The sequence below is a fragment of the Geospiza fortis genome, unplaced genomic scaffold (genome assembly GCF_000277835.1).
Source record: "Geospiza fortis unplaced genomic scaffold, GeoFor_1.0 scaffold171, whole genome shotgun sequence".
NCBI classification, from domain to species: Eukaryota; Metazoa; Chordata; class Aves; order Passeriformes; family Thraupidae; genus Geospiza; species Geospiza fortis.
This window is the reverse complement of record NW_005054313.1, coordinates 3,745,497-3,761,972: the sequence shown is the minus strand read 5'-3', so window position 1 is coordinate 3,761,972 and position 16,476 is coordinate 3,745,497. Positions and strand designations below refer to the sequence as shown.

General features: G+C 38.0%; 1 protein-coding gene across 1 annotated transcript in view; it reads right to left on the bottom strand.

The window, feature by feature from the left end:
- Nucleotides 1-16,476, bottom strand: part of FBN1 (fibrillin 1) — a 130,364-nt gene that overhangs the window by 49,642 nt on the left and 64,246 nt on the right. Inside the window, 14 exon segments of the mRNA XM_031055899.1 lie at nucleotides 351-476; nucleotides 605-730; nucleotides 1,187-1,315; nucleotides 1,408-1,533; nucleotides 2,698-2,922; nucleotides 3,711-3,836; nucleotides 6,351-6,401; nucleotides 7,391-7,528; nucleotides 8,460-8,579; nucleotides 9,115-9,240; nucleotides 11,067-11,192; nucleotides 12,077-12,130; nucleotides 13,367-13,519; nucleotides 14,422-14,544. Of these exon segments, the coding sequence (XP_030911759.1) occupies nucleotides 351-476; nucleotides 605-730; nucleotides 1,187-1,315; nucleotides 1,408-1,533; nucleotides 2,698-2,922; nucleotides 3,711-3,836; nucleotides 6,351-6,401; nucleotides 7,391-7,528; nucleotides 8,460-8,579; nucleotides 9,115-9,240; nucleotides 11,067-11,192; nucleotides 12,077-12,130; nucleotides 13,367-13,519; nucleotides 14,422-14,544 (1,749 nt within the window).

Here is a 16,476-nt window from a genome sequence, read left to right as displayed (position 1 = left end):
GATGATTTTTAATTAAACATATAACTAATCTAACAAGTTACTCCCTCTTAATCATCAAAGTCTGAAGTCTTGGGGCACTAAAAATAGTATGTGATTTTATGCATCATGATTGATTTACTAGAGAAAATAATCTGTTACTCAGTTAAGTGCAGCACTGCCATAACTTCATTCAATTCTCTCAAAAACAGATGTGCATGTTTTGGAGATTTTGCATACTATTTAGACAAACTGTAATAGATTTTTTCTTCATTCATGGTTAAAAATTACTTAATATATCTACTAAACTGCAACAACTCTGTGTGTTTTATCCTGTGTGTTTGCTAGAGCTCCTGTGCAGATTTTGTCCTTACCAATGCAGTATAGCTTGTCTTGTGTGGACTGATAGCCAGGGTTGCAGGCACACTGATACTTTCCAATCAGGTTGACACAACGGCCATTGCGGCACAGGTTGCTGCTCAGCTCACACTCATTAATATCTGTTGCAAAAGAAAAAGAGGAACACGTTTTCATGCTGAAAATGGTACTAAAGCAAACGCTGCAAATGCACAGCACAAGAGAAGTACAAAACGCTGTGCACAATCTTGATTTTGCCTGAGTGTCTCACCTACACATGCAGAGATATTTGGTGATATCTGATGGCCTGGAGGGCAATCACACCGAAAACTTCCCTCTGTGTTGATGCAGGTGCCACCTCGGCAGAGAAGAGGATTGCGCTGACACTCGTCGATGTCTGTGGGGAGAAAGGAGGCACATCAGTGCAGGGCCAGCACATGCCTCACCACAGCCCCTCACCCATCACAGCACCATCTGCCTTGATCAACCCTGCAGCCTGTCCTACAGCCAGTCATCCCTTGCACCACAATTAGAAAAAGAAAATAAATTCAAAAAGGCTTCTTCTGAATTTTAATTTACCTTAACTTCAAAGTTCAGGATGGTGTCCCACTCAGCAAGATGGGGATTGTGGGGATAAATTTAACATCCTAAAATCCTGTCCCTTGTTTATATATGCTTTGGCAACTTGCAGAAGCAGCAAATTCACATTTAAAGTTAGCTTTAACAAGGCTCACAAAATGAGAGAGACCTAAACCCAAGCTCAATGAAACCTTAAAACAAACCCCAAAGAAACCATGCATAGCATACTAACACATAGCATATTATTGTACATCTAAGGTCTGTAAAAACATACCCATGCAGTTTTTCATCATCATAAATCCACTTTCATAGCCTTCAAAACATTCACACTCGAAGTCTCCAGGAGTATTGACACAGATGCCTTGGCCACAAAGATCAGGAGAGATGCGGCATTCATCGATATCTGTAAGAAAAAACACACTCACAGGGTTTTCAAAGGAGTTCAGTTTTCCCTTTTCAATTCACAGCTATGACAGAGACATCCATGCAGTTTACCTGTGCAGTTCCTCTCTTCAGAATCAAGGGCAAATCCACTGTCACATCTACACTTAAAACTGCCAATGGTATTTCTGCATTTTCCATGGGTACAAAGGCTGGGGAACATTTTGCATTCATTGATGTCTGAAAATGAGATAGTAAGGACATATGATGTTACCATTGCATACAAAAACAGTGCACATAAGAGCAATGCTGACATCAGTGCACTATTTTTCATTTCAGTGACCCCTCCTTGTGGGAAAATTAAACCACAGTACATAAACTGATACTGACTTCCCCTTAACCAACAGTGTAGACAGATACTCTGTGCTGGAATTTCCAAGAACACTTTCTGCTACAGAATAGTATCAGTCTCCCCTTTGTCCTGCAGGATCTGACCTGCAGCTCAAAAGATTTCAGTGGACCAAGGATGAAGGCAAAGACAGCTTTCAAAAGAAGCACTCTGTCTTCTAATTTCTGAGAAAAAAATGTGACTTCCATGAGTCACAGAAAACATAATGAACATAAGTAAAAGCACATGTCACTTTCTTTATGGATAATTAATGGCTTAGTAATTGTTTATAAAACAAGGCTGAAACAAACAACACCAATTGTCATTCATATATATATTCCCCTCATTTCAGACTTCATAATGTTTAGTTTTTGGCTAGCTTCTGACATTTTCCAGCTTAACCTCAGTGGTAATCCTGGAAAGATAGCTTTCAGCACATGATGCTGGGGTGTCACTGTGTGATTCCCATTTAATGTTGGAAGTTTACCAACAAGAGTCATAACACAACTAGGTTTACTGTAAATAAAATTTTCTGATTTGAGCCATCATCCTGGAAACGATTTCCTCTACTTCTCCAAGTAGTTTCACAAGAAATTCCCAAAATCATTCACCATTTCTTCATTGTTTCACATTAGAATTAAAGTTATTGCACCCTCCACAAGTAAGGATTGCTCCTTCAATACATCCAAAGCTGACTGCCCAGTTTGCTCTGGTTCTTGTACTATGAGATGTCAGGAGGCAAAGTCAGGCATAATTTAACCTCTCTAGTGACACAAATTCTGTGTTTTGAGCCTGCAGTATTATATGGTATTTAATGATCTCTAACACAAACTAAATTCTCTTGTATTTTATTTGGACTTCAGTTGACATGAAATCTAACTGGATTTTCAAACGTGCCTTGGGGTGAGTGAAGTGCCTATCACCAGAAGTTTCAAACCCAGAGGAGTTGTCTGATGGAAGAGTAAAAGCAGAAGCCATCGGGATTTGCCAGCATCAACCACAAATGGATCACATACCTTTAGAGAAAGGCTTCCCACTTATTTCTATCTTCGTAGAGAAGCCAGGACCCCTTGGGCAAAGAGCATCAAACTCAGGAGTTCCCCTGAGAGGACACTCCTCGCACTCGTAGCCCCAGGCTGCCCCCACGGAGCAGCAGCAGGCGTCCATGCGGTGCCGCCCGGGGATCTGCGCCATGCACTGCTCGTCCTCGTGCCGCTGGTAGCAGCTCTCCAAGCGGATGTCTGTAGGGCAATTTAACAACATGTTGAGAAAGAAAGAGAAATTTACTTCACTGCAGAGGATTTTTTTTCCAAAATCCTTTCACAGGACAGTTCGCTCCACGTTTTTGCGGAGGAGCATACCAAGCTCTCATACACTGCATAATTCCTAGCAGCAAAATATTAACACTAAAATCAGAAATTAACAGTTTAAGTGAGTTTAAAGCACCACTCTGAAAAATGGTGTTCAACACTTGAAGAAAATTTTGGATGAGAAAAGGATTTTAAACATTCCAGCTTGCGATACTTAGATAAGGTTTTTCAATTACTACAAGCTATGCCTTGTTCAGAGGCAAACCTTGGGCATTACTGTCATAAATGGACAAAGGTCCTTTTGGTGGACCGCGTACAAAACTTGGATATTCTGTTGCACACTGCATCAAGGTGCATGGTGTGGCCAATCCCAGCCCACAATGGTGCAGCCTCCACTATTCCAGCCTTTGTGGAAAGTGGTTTCAGTGGGGCTGCAGATGAAGAGTGCTAAGAACATGCATGATCTGTAGGGATTTGTCAGATGAACAATCTGGAACTAAATCACAGCTATTCATCAGCTGGCAGATGGTGATGGGCTTTAGCCACTACCATTGGAACTTGTTCCTATTCCAGGTGAACTAAGTTCATGTCCCTGATTAATTCAATTTGAAAAATGGGCAAAACTTTTCATTTCTTTTTAGAAAACACACAGTGCAACCACTGGTCATTGCATAGATCTGCTCTTCATTAGCAGACCTGTGCATGGAATTAACACCTACCAAGACAAGTCCGTCCAGAAGCATCTAAAGTCATTCCACTGGGGCACTGGCAAACAAATGATCCCAAGGTATTGACACACTGCCCATTTGTACAGACTCCAGGAAACACCTCACATTCATTAACATCTATTAAAGAAAAAACGGAAGTGAGTAAGAGTTATCACTAGCATGCTAAACATGAACAAATTAGGAAAAATATAAAAAATAATTATATTGTAATGTTTTTGGATAAAATAAAAAACTGCAGCAGTCTACATGGCCTTAAAAACATTTACAACTCCCAAAGTAAGTCAGTCAGATCCAATTAATTACAGAAAACTGCTGATGATCAGAAATAATATATGTTGCTATTAGCTATTCCTACATATACTGAAATTAAATTCAAAGTAACAGAAAAGGGAGGGGTGTTTAAAAACTATATCCATTTTCATACTCACTGTGGGCCAGATATTTGAAGCAAATGGACAAAGAAAGATCAAAATAAGTGCAAAATGACATTATGCATTATTCCAACTAGATTCAGTATTTTTAAAAGATTTTTGAATATTTTCTGTAGATGCATGTCTGGAAACTACAACATTTGAAATCTAGGTCTATGGCCTTGTCACCAATTAGCAACTTTATATATATTAAAATAACCTACTTACAACTACACACAGAGTTTAACTTTGTTAAGTAAAAACTGTATTTCTATATTTAAAAGGCAAATTTAGCACTTTTTGGTAAGGAAAAATTGATCATATGCATTCGCTTGGCTTAAGCTTAAATAAATGTTTAGTAATCTAAGTGTGAGGTCCTCCCACCCATGTCCTTTGTGGAAAGCATATGCTTCACAACTGCCTTTGGGAAAAAGCTTCCAGCATTAAACATGCTCCAAGATGAAGCGTGACAAGTTTTAGGACAGGAGAGGATAAGAACAAGAAATGGAAAAAGAATGACTGGCAATCTGTAGATGAATACTCATGTATAGAGTAACCAAAAAGTGGGAAGGTTGGGCTGGTTAGGCCTCCAGACAAAACTCCTGGTGCAGAGACTGCATCTCTCAAACCTCATGGAGCACGACGGAGGATAAACACTGGGGGGCAAATCAGTGGCCTCTGCCCTTGAACAGATATTGTAAATTGACTGAAAGGTATGAAGTAAAGCCAGTGGATTATTAGAAACCACTGAAACACTGTTCACAGCCTGTGAGCAATAGTGCAGCTGACAACTCCAGGGCTCACTCGTAAACGAGAGGAATGCTGCCAATTTAGTTTGCTTATTTCCCTGCACAAGAGCTATTACTCATTTTACATAGGCTGTGTATGGGAGAACTGACTATCACCTTTTGGGAACTAAACTTACTCCTGTCTCTGACTTGCCAGTAAATTTCCTAGAGGCCTTTCCCTGTCTTGAAAAATGCTTATATTGGTTGAAAACCAAATAAGGCTTCAGTAAGGTTACCAGGAAGGAAAACGACTCTGAAAAACCTGGGGCTATCCAGGTCCCATAGAAACGAGAAAGATTAAAGCATGTAATAGATGTAATCCGATGTGCTGGTAAAGGAAATGCTGAAAACAGTTCTGTCTGCATCTTGGAATGATAAACTTTCCATCCCAGCAGTGTTGAAAATGTTCTAAGATTTTCCTTGTGAAGAGAGATAGGTGGGCCCACTTTTTTTTTCTCTTCTTTCACTTACACACTCTGCAAAGTGTTGCTGAGGTCAGATAAGTTATGTACAGTGGGTCTGCAGCATAGACGTGCCAAGGTATTCAGTCATCATTTGGAAAGCAAAGAGTATGTGTGAGGGTGTTCCTCTCTCTTTTTTTTTTTTTTAAGAGAAAAAACAATGTTTCTTTTTGGAAGCTACATATGGGAGTAATTTTTAAAAAATATTTTAACTGCAGTGTCATGTCAGATGTTGTCAGTCAGGATGACCCACAGCAGTTTGAGACTCTCTGAGCTTCTGCATATTATGTAAATATGCAGTACTTTTCCAAGGGTTCAAATCAATTCAAATAGAGATGAAACAGGGTGGGACCTTCAATTCTCACAGAATAGTATAGAGTCATCTCATACCAAGCAAAAAACTAAACATTTAAAACATTAACCTTTTCTTTAACCAAAGTATAACTGTGTCCAGATGTTTTTTGTTTGTTTGTTTGTTTTTATAGAACAGTGAAAAATACTTTTTTAAATGTGTAAGATTTCATATAATGTCATATGGGAGAAAGCCAAGATTAGGAAAAAAAGAAAAAGAAAACTAAAGTGAACAACAGTCCTTGAACATTCTTTTTCTAAAGCATAGTAATGGCTTATCATACCATTGTTTTGCTTATGCCCTGTTTTGTAGTATATATAAAACACATGATTTGTAAAAACAGGTTACTCAGTTAACAGTGTTTGAAGAGAGAGAGCCACCTCCTTATACTGGTTGACATTGTATTTGCAAGCGTGTACTTTGAGATAAAGTGTGAGAATGCAGGAATGTTAAACAAACTGAAACCAAATTCATCCCTGATATAACTCTAATGAAGTCAATGGAACAACATAAGGTAAGAACTTGGCATAGTGTTCCTCTATGATAAATTAACCACTTAAATCAAAACACTGGCATTTTTTTATTCAAGCTCTGATTTATGTTAAGGCAACAATAAATACCTTCACACAATGTTCCTCTTATTCTTGAATATCCCTTTTGACATATTGGGTCTGTAAAACAAACAGAAGTGAAGTTTCAGAATACTACAGTCTAAAACTCACCATTAATTTATTGTGCAAAACTGATCATGTGAAACATTATCTAGTTTATTGCTATGAGAAGTCTGAGTGCTTAGACAGTATCCCAGTATTTTCTGAAATAATAAGAGATAAGATGGGGCAACTACATCAACTATATAGAGTGTTAGCCTTTATCCTCTTTTGCTTCCCATGTGTCTCAGCTAGCTAGCCTAAAAGTGGTTATGATTTCTGTTTCATTTCAACCAATTTATTCATTTCACTCGATCACAGCACATTACAACCCTATTTACCATGGATGAATGAGGATGAATCCTGTTAAGATACACAGAATGAAATTAACCGAAGATTTAAGCAAACTAGCAGTTTCAGGATACAGAAATAACAACCCACACACATTTCTGCATTCATCAGCTCATCCCTGGGTTCCCAGCTCATCCCACAGTTCAGTAAAATTATGAAATGAATATGCAGCAACCTCAACCCATTTTTCACCAACTGTATGATTCTCCAGGTCATCAGTTAATCTACAGAGTATAATAAGAAGGGCTACTCCCTCTCCTCCCTTCATTACCACACCAAAGATCTATTTGTTGCAAACATTTCCTTGGGATCTCTGGGGAACATGCATTTATTGCTACACCATTAGGAACTCCAGATCACTAATTATGACAAACCATGCTAAAGTAAAGCTGCCAGTTACAGACTGAAGGTGTGGTCCCTTCCCTTTAGCACTTAAACTTGTAAAATATGTACTGTAAAATTCAGTTAGAACCTTCTATAGCTACATGCTACCTCTCAAATATTAAGACTTCTCTTTTTTGGGACTGAATAAGGAATGACTGCTTGACAACAGAAGAAGTAGTTATTTGTCTAGCCTATGCCCAACCTCTACAATAATAATCTCAACCAAGCTCAGAGAGGAAAAGTCCTAGGTTCCTGAGGAAAATTAATGGCATTACCTCGTTCACATGGTGTACATGGGCTTCCCCAAGCAGCACCTAGTGAGGAACAGCACTGGGACTTCAGAGTTGCTCCATTGATATTTATTTCACACCTTCCATTGACTATGTTCTGCCAACAGGTACCCTTGACAGTTTCTGTTTGGAAAAACACAATATATTTCCATGCAGATTCTCTAGCATTATTCATTACTGTATGTACACACACGTGCTTTAACCATGAAAAAGAATCATCCTTTCATTATAATTTACCACATCAGAGCTAAATTTGTTTTAAAATCTCTTAATTTCACTTTTTTCTATTCTGGACTATAGCCTGAAATCATCCCAGCACAAAGTTCTTGCAAATCCTTGTTTATGCTTACTGTGCTTAACAGGGAGTATGTCAATACTATTCAAGATCTGAGTCCCTGTATTGATTATGACTCAGTTTAGAAGCCCATGCAGAAGAACCCTTGCTACATCTTCCATTATTTTACTAGATCCCCTAGTCTGGATATCTTCCCATATAGGAGAGTGGCAGGAGTTAGCTAAGGGTCAGACAGCTGTAGTCCTACAGTTTTTCTCACTGACTAGAAAAGAGCTATAAATTACTGTCCCAATAAAACAGGCAAGAAAGGAAATTATGAGCCCACAGAGTATCTGAGTCACAGCATTGTCCATGGATGCTCTTGAGCTGGTTTGGACTGTGCATAACTTGTTCATGCTCCATCTCAAATACAAGTTTATTCCAGAGAGCAGATCCTAATTAGAACATGCCCACCTTATTACAGGAGAAATTAAGGGGGTGAGCACAGACCTGAAGTACTGGTCACAGGATTTCTGTGCTGGTTAAAAAAAATTTTCACCTCTCTTTCAAATTTGACATGGAAGCACACCAAGCCCCCAAGTGCACTTTGTGTCCCCAGAGTAATGGTGAAAAAAGGCACTTTTAAACACTGTTTCTGTTATGTTTCCCATTAAATTAATCTACACAAGTTTAAAGTATTTTCTTAACCTGGTGTACAATGTTTGCATGTCACCAGATATTTTTAACCAGCAAACATAAAATTTTCAAAGGAATAAATACCTATGCAGATGGTCTTGGTTGGATCCAAAGTACTTTCAGGAGAACATTCACAAACAAAAGAACCTGGTGTATTTTTGCACACTCCATTAACACAGGGGCTGGATTCACATTCATCAATATCTAGAAAAGAAACACATTGCTATTAGTGCCAGAAAACATTAACAAAAACACATATGGCTCTTTTCAGTTTAGGAAAAAGGGGACAAAGCTTTCCTCATACCCAATCTTGCTGATATTCCCCTTTTCTGTTAGGAACGCCTCACAACAGACCAGCAATGCTGTGTCCCAAAGACACACTAATGCATTAGAACTGTCTGTGGCTCCAAAAGGCTTCAAACTAGGGGCCCTTTGGCTCTGTTCCTCACACAAGAGATTTATAAAACTTGGTTCTTCTCACCCTTGGCACAGTGTGGGCTCAGTGGTAGTAGTAAATAGGGAGAGTAAATACAGGCTATTCCATGAGGTTATCTAATAATTTCATTTTGGCCTTGTCCCTCCCTCCTCATTCTCCTACTTTCCCACTGAATGTACTTATTGTGATTTTTTTTTTTAGTTTTACACATTATACCTTCATGAAGGTTCAAAGTATTTCTGGCACAATCCAAGAACAATCCATATGAATAAAACTAGGATGAAATGGTGCATTACCACTTACCTTCACATGTTTTTAGATCAGGAGTGTATACAAATCCTTTTGGACAGGTGCAAGTGAAACTTCCAGGGGTATTTCTGCACTGTCCATTGTCACAAAGCAGCATGTTCAGTGCACATTCATCAATATCTGCAATGAAAATAAAGAACTTTTTAAGAAATAAAACATTTCTGGAATAGAAATCAGGACAGAATTTCACTCCCAACAGCCACTTTTTAGAGGAGACAAATAGGGCAGGGGGATGTGGAATATGAATACTGGATTCTTTTTGTAGACAACAGGTTTGCACAAGAGCTTGTACTTTCTTTCCTCACATATTCATAGTATGTGACAGCCACACCACAGTTCCAAATAAAGCTGGGATTCACATTTTCATCCTGCCTTTACTATGGATTGGGTCTATGCCGTCTCTGAGTCACTGCACAGCAGCACCCACAGTCATGACAGAAACAAGGAGAAGATTGGTTTGAAAAGGTTTGCTGATCAGCTTGGTCATTAAATCACCAGTTTTTCCAAGCTGTTTCTGAACTTAGATGTTATAGTTAACAAGTCTAATGTAAGTCTACACTTGCTTCAGAGATGAAAAATTTAAATAGAATTGCTAGTGCTAAATTTAAGAACCCTGAGGAAATCTTTGGAAGAACTGTGGTCATCAGGGAGAAGTTGCAAGAAGGTGGCAATGGGCCATGAATAGCAGGTGAAGACCAGGAGAGACCCAGAGAGCAGACAGGAACAATTGGCTAAGTCAGAGGCCTAGAAAGTGTTGAGAGAAGTTGGGAAGACTCAGAGGGTCAGTGCAGCAGCTGGGAACAGCAAGAGTGCTAGGAAAAGAAGGGAGACTTGCAGAATAAAACAGACCATGTGGGAAGCTTCACAGGAGTTCAGAAAAATTGAGAGAGGGCCAGGTGGAACATTACGGGAGAATGTGAAACAGCTGTGATGGAGCATGGATGTGGGCTACAACAGGGTGGGTTGGGGAGCATCTGGAAAACTCACAGATGGATTGGGAGAAGAGAAGAGATGCCATCAGCTACAAGCAAACACTGGAATAGGACATGGATAATTAAAGCCAAAGAAGCAAAAGGGAAAATGGGATGAATTACAGCGTGATTTTTATCTAAGAAAGATTAACCCTTTTTTTTTTTTAAAGATAATGGATAGTTTAGACTGGGATAACACCCATGACTTAAGCTATTTAGGTTTAAGCAGAGAATACAGAACCCAAATAAAATTATTATGTAAGCTGGAGATAATAGAAAGGAATTTAAGAATTTTAAGGTGGTTCCAGAGCTGGACAAAGGAGAGATTACAGTAGGATATATTAAAAAGGAGAATAATCATGATGAAGCAAGGATATCAGAAATGCTTTCAGGGATCAGACTTGGGACTGATCGTATAAAATATTAATTTTAATGCAGAAGTAAAAAATTAATTTAATCAAAAATTGTGGACAACACTAAGCTGGAAGTTATTGCCAATACAGAGAATCAGGCAAGGCTAAATTAATCTTGACAACATGAACAAGAAAAATAAGATGAAATATAATCACCAACATTCAAAAATTTGCAATTAGAGACCAGTAACAATAACATGCTAGAAACCAGAACTCATCAGCTGAAGGCTAGTGAGCAAAATCTGGATGTAAGTCTCAATTAGAGGTTGACTTTGATCCCACAGTATAACATGTATTTGAGAAAAGACTAATACACACTAGAATCAGTTTAGGCAGGATATTCCATGGGGAAATGGAGAATTTCTGGCACGACTATACAAGGCACCAGTCAGACTTCATCAGAACACTGTACACTGGTCAGATCAGTCATGTTCAAGAGAGGGCTGCAGCCTCTATTTGAATGAAAAGAATGGAAGTATAGATTTGGATAGTTCAGCCAACAGAGTTTGAGAAAGGATATGATGATTCTTTATAAATACTTTGAGGATAAGAAATTTCATACCAATGCAGTTTTTCCCAGTTGAGTCTACTTCATATCCAGGGTCACAATAACATTTGTATGTTCCATGCAGGTTCTCACACCTTCCATTTGGACAGAGATCAGGATCCAACAAGCACTCATTAATATCTACATAAAGATAAAAAAAACCCAAACATCAGAGCAGCAGCTGTTGAGGGCCTGTAGGGGTTTATTTTCCAAACTAGAAAAAGACAGTTTCAATATCATTTAATGTTGGCAACTCCATATTTATAATTATGTATTTCTGATTGAGAAATTCACACCTAAATATTCATACTCAAGGGAAAAAAGCTTCTCTTTGTCATTGATTTATCTTTAGCCCATGGTTACTTAGGAAACCTTCAACTGTAGGGAAGAACTGGGATATTAAACTAGGGATCAGAGATTAGATTTAGAGAGGCCCATGTACTAATACTCCCCCTATCTCCTGATTCATAGCATTTCCAGATGGCATCACTTGCCAAAGCATTAATATCCCTCCTTTCTGAGTGCTTTTCCCTATCTACTGCCAGCAAATCTACTAGTGAGCACTGGCTGATTTAAGAGTTTGCAGTTTCACAGTTCTATGACTACAAAGCTTTCATTGTAATAATTTCCTTCTTCTCTACAGTTAAACAAACCCTGGCCTATTTTGACAGATGAAAACATGAGTAAGCTCAATGTTCAATATGGCTTTATTCTTCAGGATGATTTCACCTGAAATATGCAAATATGACTTACATATAAAGTCATGTAGGTAATGACACTTCTCATAAATTTGTCATTATTTCGTAATGACAGTTACATACACTCCATGATGTAAACCAGAGAGGCCCCACTGGTGAAATGGCATCATCCTGAAACTCCATGCTCCATTCATTTCACCCTAAACCTGTCTCCCATTCTCTTCTGTCACCATCCCCACCAGCACAGCTAACAAATTAAGGATATCAAGGTAACACTTTCAGACAAAAGTGCTATATATAAATTTAAATAACATTAGGTGATCTTACCATTTCCTCCTGCAGTCATGCCAGTTCCACTGCTACACAGAGCCTGATATTCAGCTGGAAAAATTATTAAAAAACTTATTGGAATATTCTTTCTTAGCTCATTGCTTTCAGCATCACCATTGACAGTATGGCGATTAACTATTCAAAAGAAGTAACATGCCTTCCAATTCTTCTGAAAACATTAATAACCTCACAGTATTCTGAACCTGTGAAGCATTTTAGCAGATTCAAGGTCTGAATCTGCTTATGAAGATGGATGAGTAAAAACCTCACATGATGAACTGTGGCATTTAAGAACAGACATAAACTTCATGCTGATCCTCCTACACAAATGAACCATAACATATTCACAGCAAGATTCTCCAGAACTTTAAGCCCAAGTCCTTGCCCAAGGTGCATATTCAAAGAGACCAGGAAACAGAACATTTTTTCCCATAAATCTGCCCCATATTTAACTTAATTTAGCAGGAGTGTCTTCATGAATTCACAATAGATCAAGGATATCTTATCAAATGGTATAGTTTGTTTATGTGCAACAACAAATTTGCTGAATAACAAGAAACACATAATAAATTGAAGTTTCAAACCAGCTCCCTACAGCCAGTCACCTCCACAAAACCAAGGTCTCTTTAATTTACTGGCTTCACAGCAAGGACTGTGTCAGCAGAGTCTTGTTGGAAGAATTTTCCTAAAACACTTCTGCCCATTGAAATCATTAGGATTGCTTTCTTGCCAGAGAGAAGTTATGTCCCAGACCACTTCATTTGGTGGGGATTTCAGTGACAGACTCAAGTATTTGCAAGAAACTGAACTAGACATTTGTCTGTGCATTGACTACTCAAAGGCAAGGTACTGAATAAGCTACTTCAGATAACTTGAAGGATATAGGAGTCATGCAGCAAACATGTGACTGGCAGGTATACCTTATGGATTTGAAGCTATGAATTAACCAAATTTTTTCCATTAATAACTTGGGTTAAAATTTGTATTTGTTGTTATCTACATCTACCAAAATACAGTTTGTTATCTGAAAATGCCCTCTTTGTTTTTAATGTGCATATCAAATCTAGAGCCAGATATTGTAATTTACTGTTGCTTAAAAAAATTATCTCCTGTAGTCTTAAAACATATAAAAATAAAAGATTGCTCAAAATATGTAACGTATTATACAACAATGTAATCTCCTGATTTAAGTTGCAATGTTAATATAAAACTTTCTTCTACCTTTCTAGAAATAAGTGTATGAACGGAATTTGTAAATGAGAAGATTTACAAGTGAACATGGCATACCTGAATTTTGTGCTGGGCAGGGCTGGCAAGGCTCTCCAAAGGCATAGTCAGTGCTGGCACAGCAGCATTCTGACTTTGTAACTGCACCCGTTAATGGTCTCACACATTGTCCTCTCTTGTAGCCACCATAGCATGTGCTTCGCATATGTGTATCTGGGGGAAGAAATCTCTCTTAATCCTGCCATAGCCAACTATCCTGCCATAAATTATAGCAACCATTAAATGTAGCTCGGGTGTCATAAACACCATAAAATAGCTGTCAAAACAAAGTCTCTTTCACTATTTCCCTCTGCTTTCCAGCCACCTGTATGCACTCCTCTACTAGAGAAAAGAAACTTTTCTTCCTCACGCTCCCAAGAATTAAGGCATACAAATAGTCACTGTATTTAATGACTTAGCATGCATTGGTGAACAACTAGGCAAACAATCAATTCTTAACCTTGAACTAGTGAGAAGCTGTGGGGAAAATGGACAAAGTCTTTGCTCTTTCTTTGCTTGTAAAAAACCCAAGGAAAAGTCATTAATGCTATTCTGGTACGTAAGACTTGATATGTTTATGTTTTCAGGTCCAGGGGTGATTTTTCTCTTTCTTTAAGAACTGGCCCATAAATACCTTTCATGCATATTAGTATTTTATAACCAACACTGAGCTTGTACAGAAATTGGCAGTAAATTGGGTACATCCCATGTTAAAAAGACATGACAGAGTAATTACATCTTTAAGCTTAGTGACAAATGAAGAATTTTACATTGACAAAAACAGGGCAAATTCTCACCTACTCAGAACTGATAGAGCAATAGTCACCTTTACTCTCTGTAGTCTACCTGACCTTATGATTTGAGCCATACTTTTTTTCTCTTTAAATAAAAAGGAAATTAAAACAAGCAAAATGGGCTATTACAGTAAACACTACGGAGTTATTATTAGCCACTATAAGTACTACCCACCATTCCATGAAAAAATGGTAAACTCTACATTCAAACTTGATCTGTTCATCAGACTAGCACTAATATCTTAACTTTGGCTAACTGTGACTCCATTAGGTTTGTCTTACCAACACAGACACGTCCATCCAGTCCTACTGCAAGGCCAGGGAAGCATTCACATCTGAAAGAGCCATCAGTGTTCACACAGCGCCCGTTCATGCATATTCCATCTGTTTCACACTCATTGATGTCTGTTGGAGAACAGAATGAGCTTTATTAGAAGTTAAACTACATAGTGTTCGATGCCTGGCTGAAACTTGCATTTGTGCAGCTTATTTTCAATACATCCTATAGAAAAATATCAAGGGTTAATTGGAAGTAGTTCAAGTAAAGACTTTGTTAGGGATAATGATGAATTTGTTCTTTGAAATAGAATAGGAAAATGCCAAATTCAGGAGAAATAAACAGAACTAAATTATTTTGCTCTCCTTGGAGAATAAAAGGGACTACATTTTCCTGACTTGTTCCCAAGAGGTACGTGTTCCGATTTAAGGGTCATTCAGGCAAAATCATAATTGGAGGAATGAGGAAACTGCGGCTGCTGAGACAAAGGACTTGTGTAGTATATAACAGGACATTCCCTTCCCCTATTAACAGTTCATGTAAGAAATCAGTCCAAATAGCAAATTGAATTTTTCACCTCCTGACAAGGTGCCTTCACAGGGCCACCAAAGCACTTCCTTTCCTCCTGCTGCACATCTGAATCTCCCCAGTCAGCCCCTGCCTGCAGTCCCTGTCTCTCTGGTCATCTGCATGACAATTGGGTTTTCCTACCGGATGCTCATTACAGCCCATTTTAAAAACTTTCAATGAACAGAGTGCACTCCAGCCTTGAAAGGAATTCATTAATGATTTGAGTCCTGCACAAGCCACCATCTTTGCCCAACAATGGCACATTGGACAATAAGGCCCATAGCAATGAAATACAGGAATTAAAACTTATAATATTAAACTATCACATAGAGATGTTAAATTATATATAGGCTGTGTATCCTGATAATAGTAAGATCATTCTCTAGGATGCAGAGAGAATACTATCATTTTAGAAATGATAAAGAAAAGGAGTGTTATAAATATTGTTTGGATGTATTACCTTTATAAAATAATCACTTCATAAGAATTCGCCACACTATATACAAGAGACAGTGTGTGTGACAATTTCCTTTTTTCTGACCTTAAAAGGGCAAATTGAGAGTGAAACACCTCTGTGTTTTACTTAGTTTGTGTTGTTTGGCATTAAAAATGGCTTGTATGATCCAAGATTCCTTCTTCAAACTGCATTTTAAAATAAAAGCTATATTTGAGTACATGGGCTCAAATAATTTTTACTTCACCTTATAATCTTTTGTTCTGTTAAGACAAATCTTAGATGTTTTTTCCACTTTAAATTTAGTCCCTACTCAGTGCAGGTAAAAACCAAGCTGGAATTCAAAATGAGCCCATGCTATTTAATGGTGTAGACTGTAGACAGCTATTTTGGTGAACAACACTGAACTCCTATAACAGATTCTCCTACAAGCAAAAAAAAAAAAAAGGAAAAAAGCTTTCCTTTTTAAAGGTTATTTCTAGAAACAGAAAAGCCAAATTACTTCTTTCCCATTTCCTGTAATTCATTTTTTAAAAAAGGATTTGTAACCTAGTAAAGGGAGAAATGTGTCATCTATTTTCTTTTGTACTGATTTAAGAATGTGTTGGAAATACCACTATAGAATTTTTTAAAGGTAAAGTGGGTCACTTAAAATGGTGCAAGTCAGCTGAAAACCTTACTCCTGTAAAGATGGGTAAAAAGCCTCTGCTTTTACCAGGCCTTAGATTCCACAGAGTAAATCAACTTCACCCACAGGAATAAAGTCCAAATTTCTAACCTTGAGAACACTCCACTGTCTTCTGTGGTAAAAGTCACCATTTGGATGACTTAAAATATATTCAACCTGGTTCTGTAAACCCAACTAATCGATTAATTCTCCATGTTCAGTAAGTTTTGCCTTTTCTGCTTAGCTTGCTTAGTAGTGCTAGCTGGGTACACAAAATCCTCTAATTTTAAGCAGGAAAAATTTACTCAGACTATTAAACTACCATTTTCAATTGTCTTGCAATGACTTTTAATTTGGGCAATTCCTGCT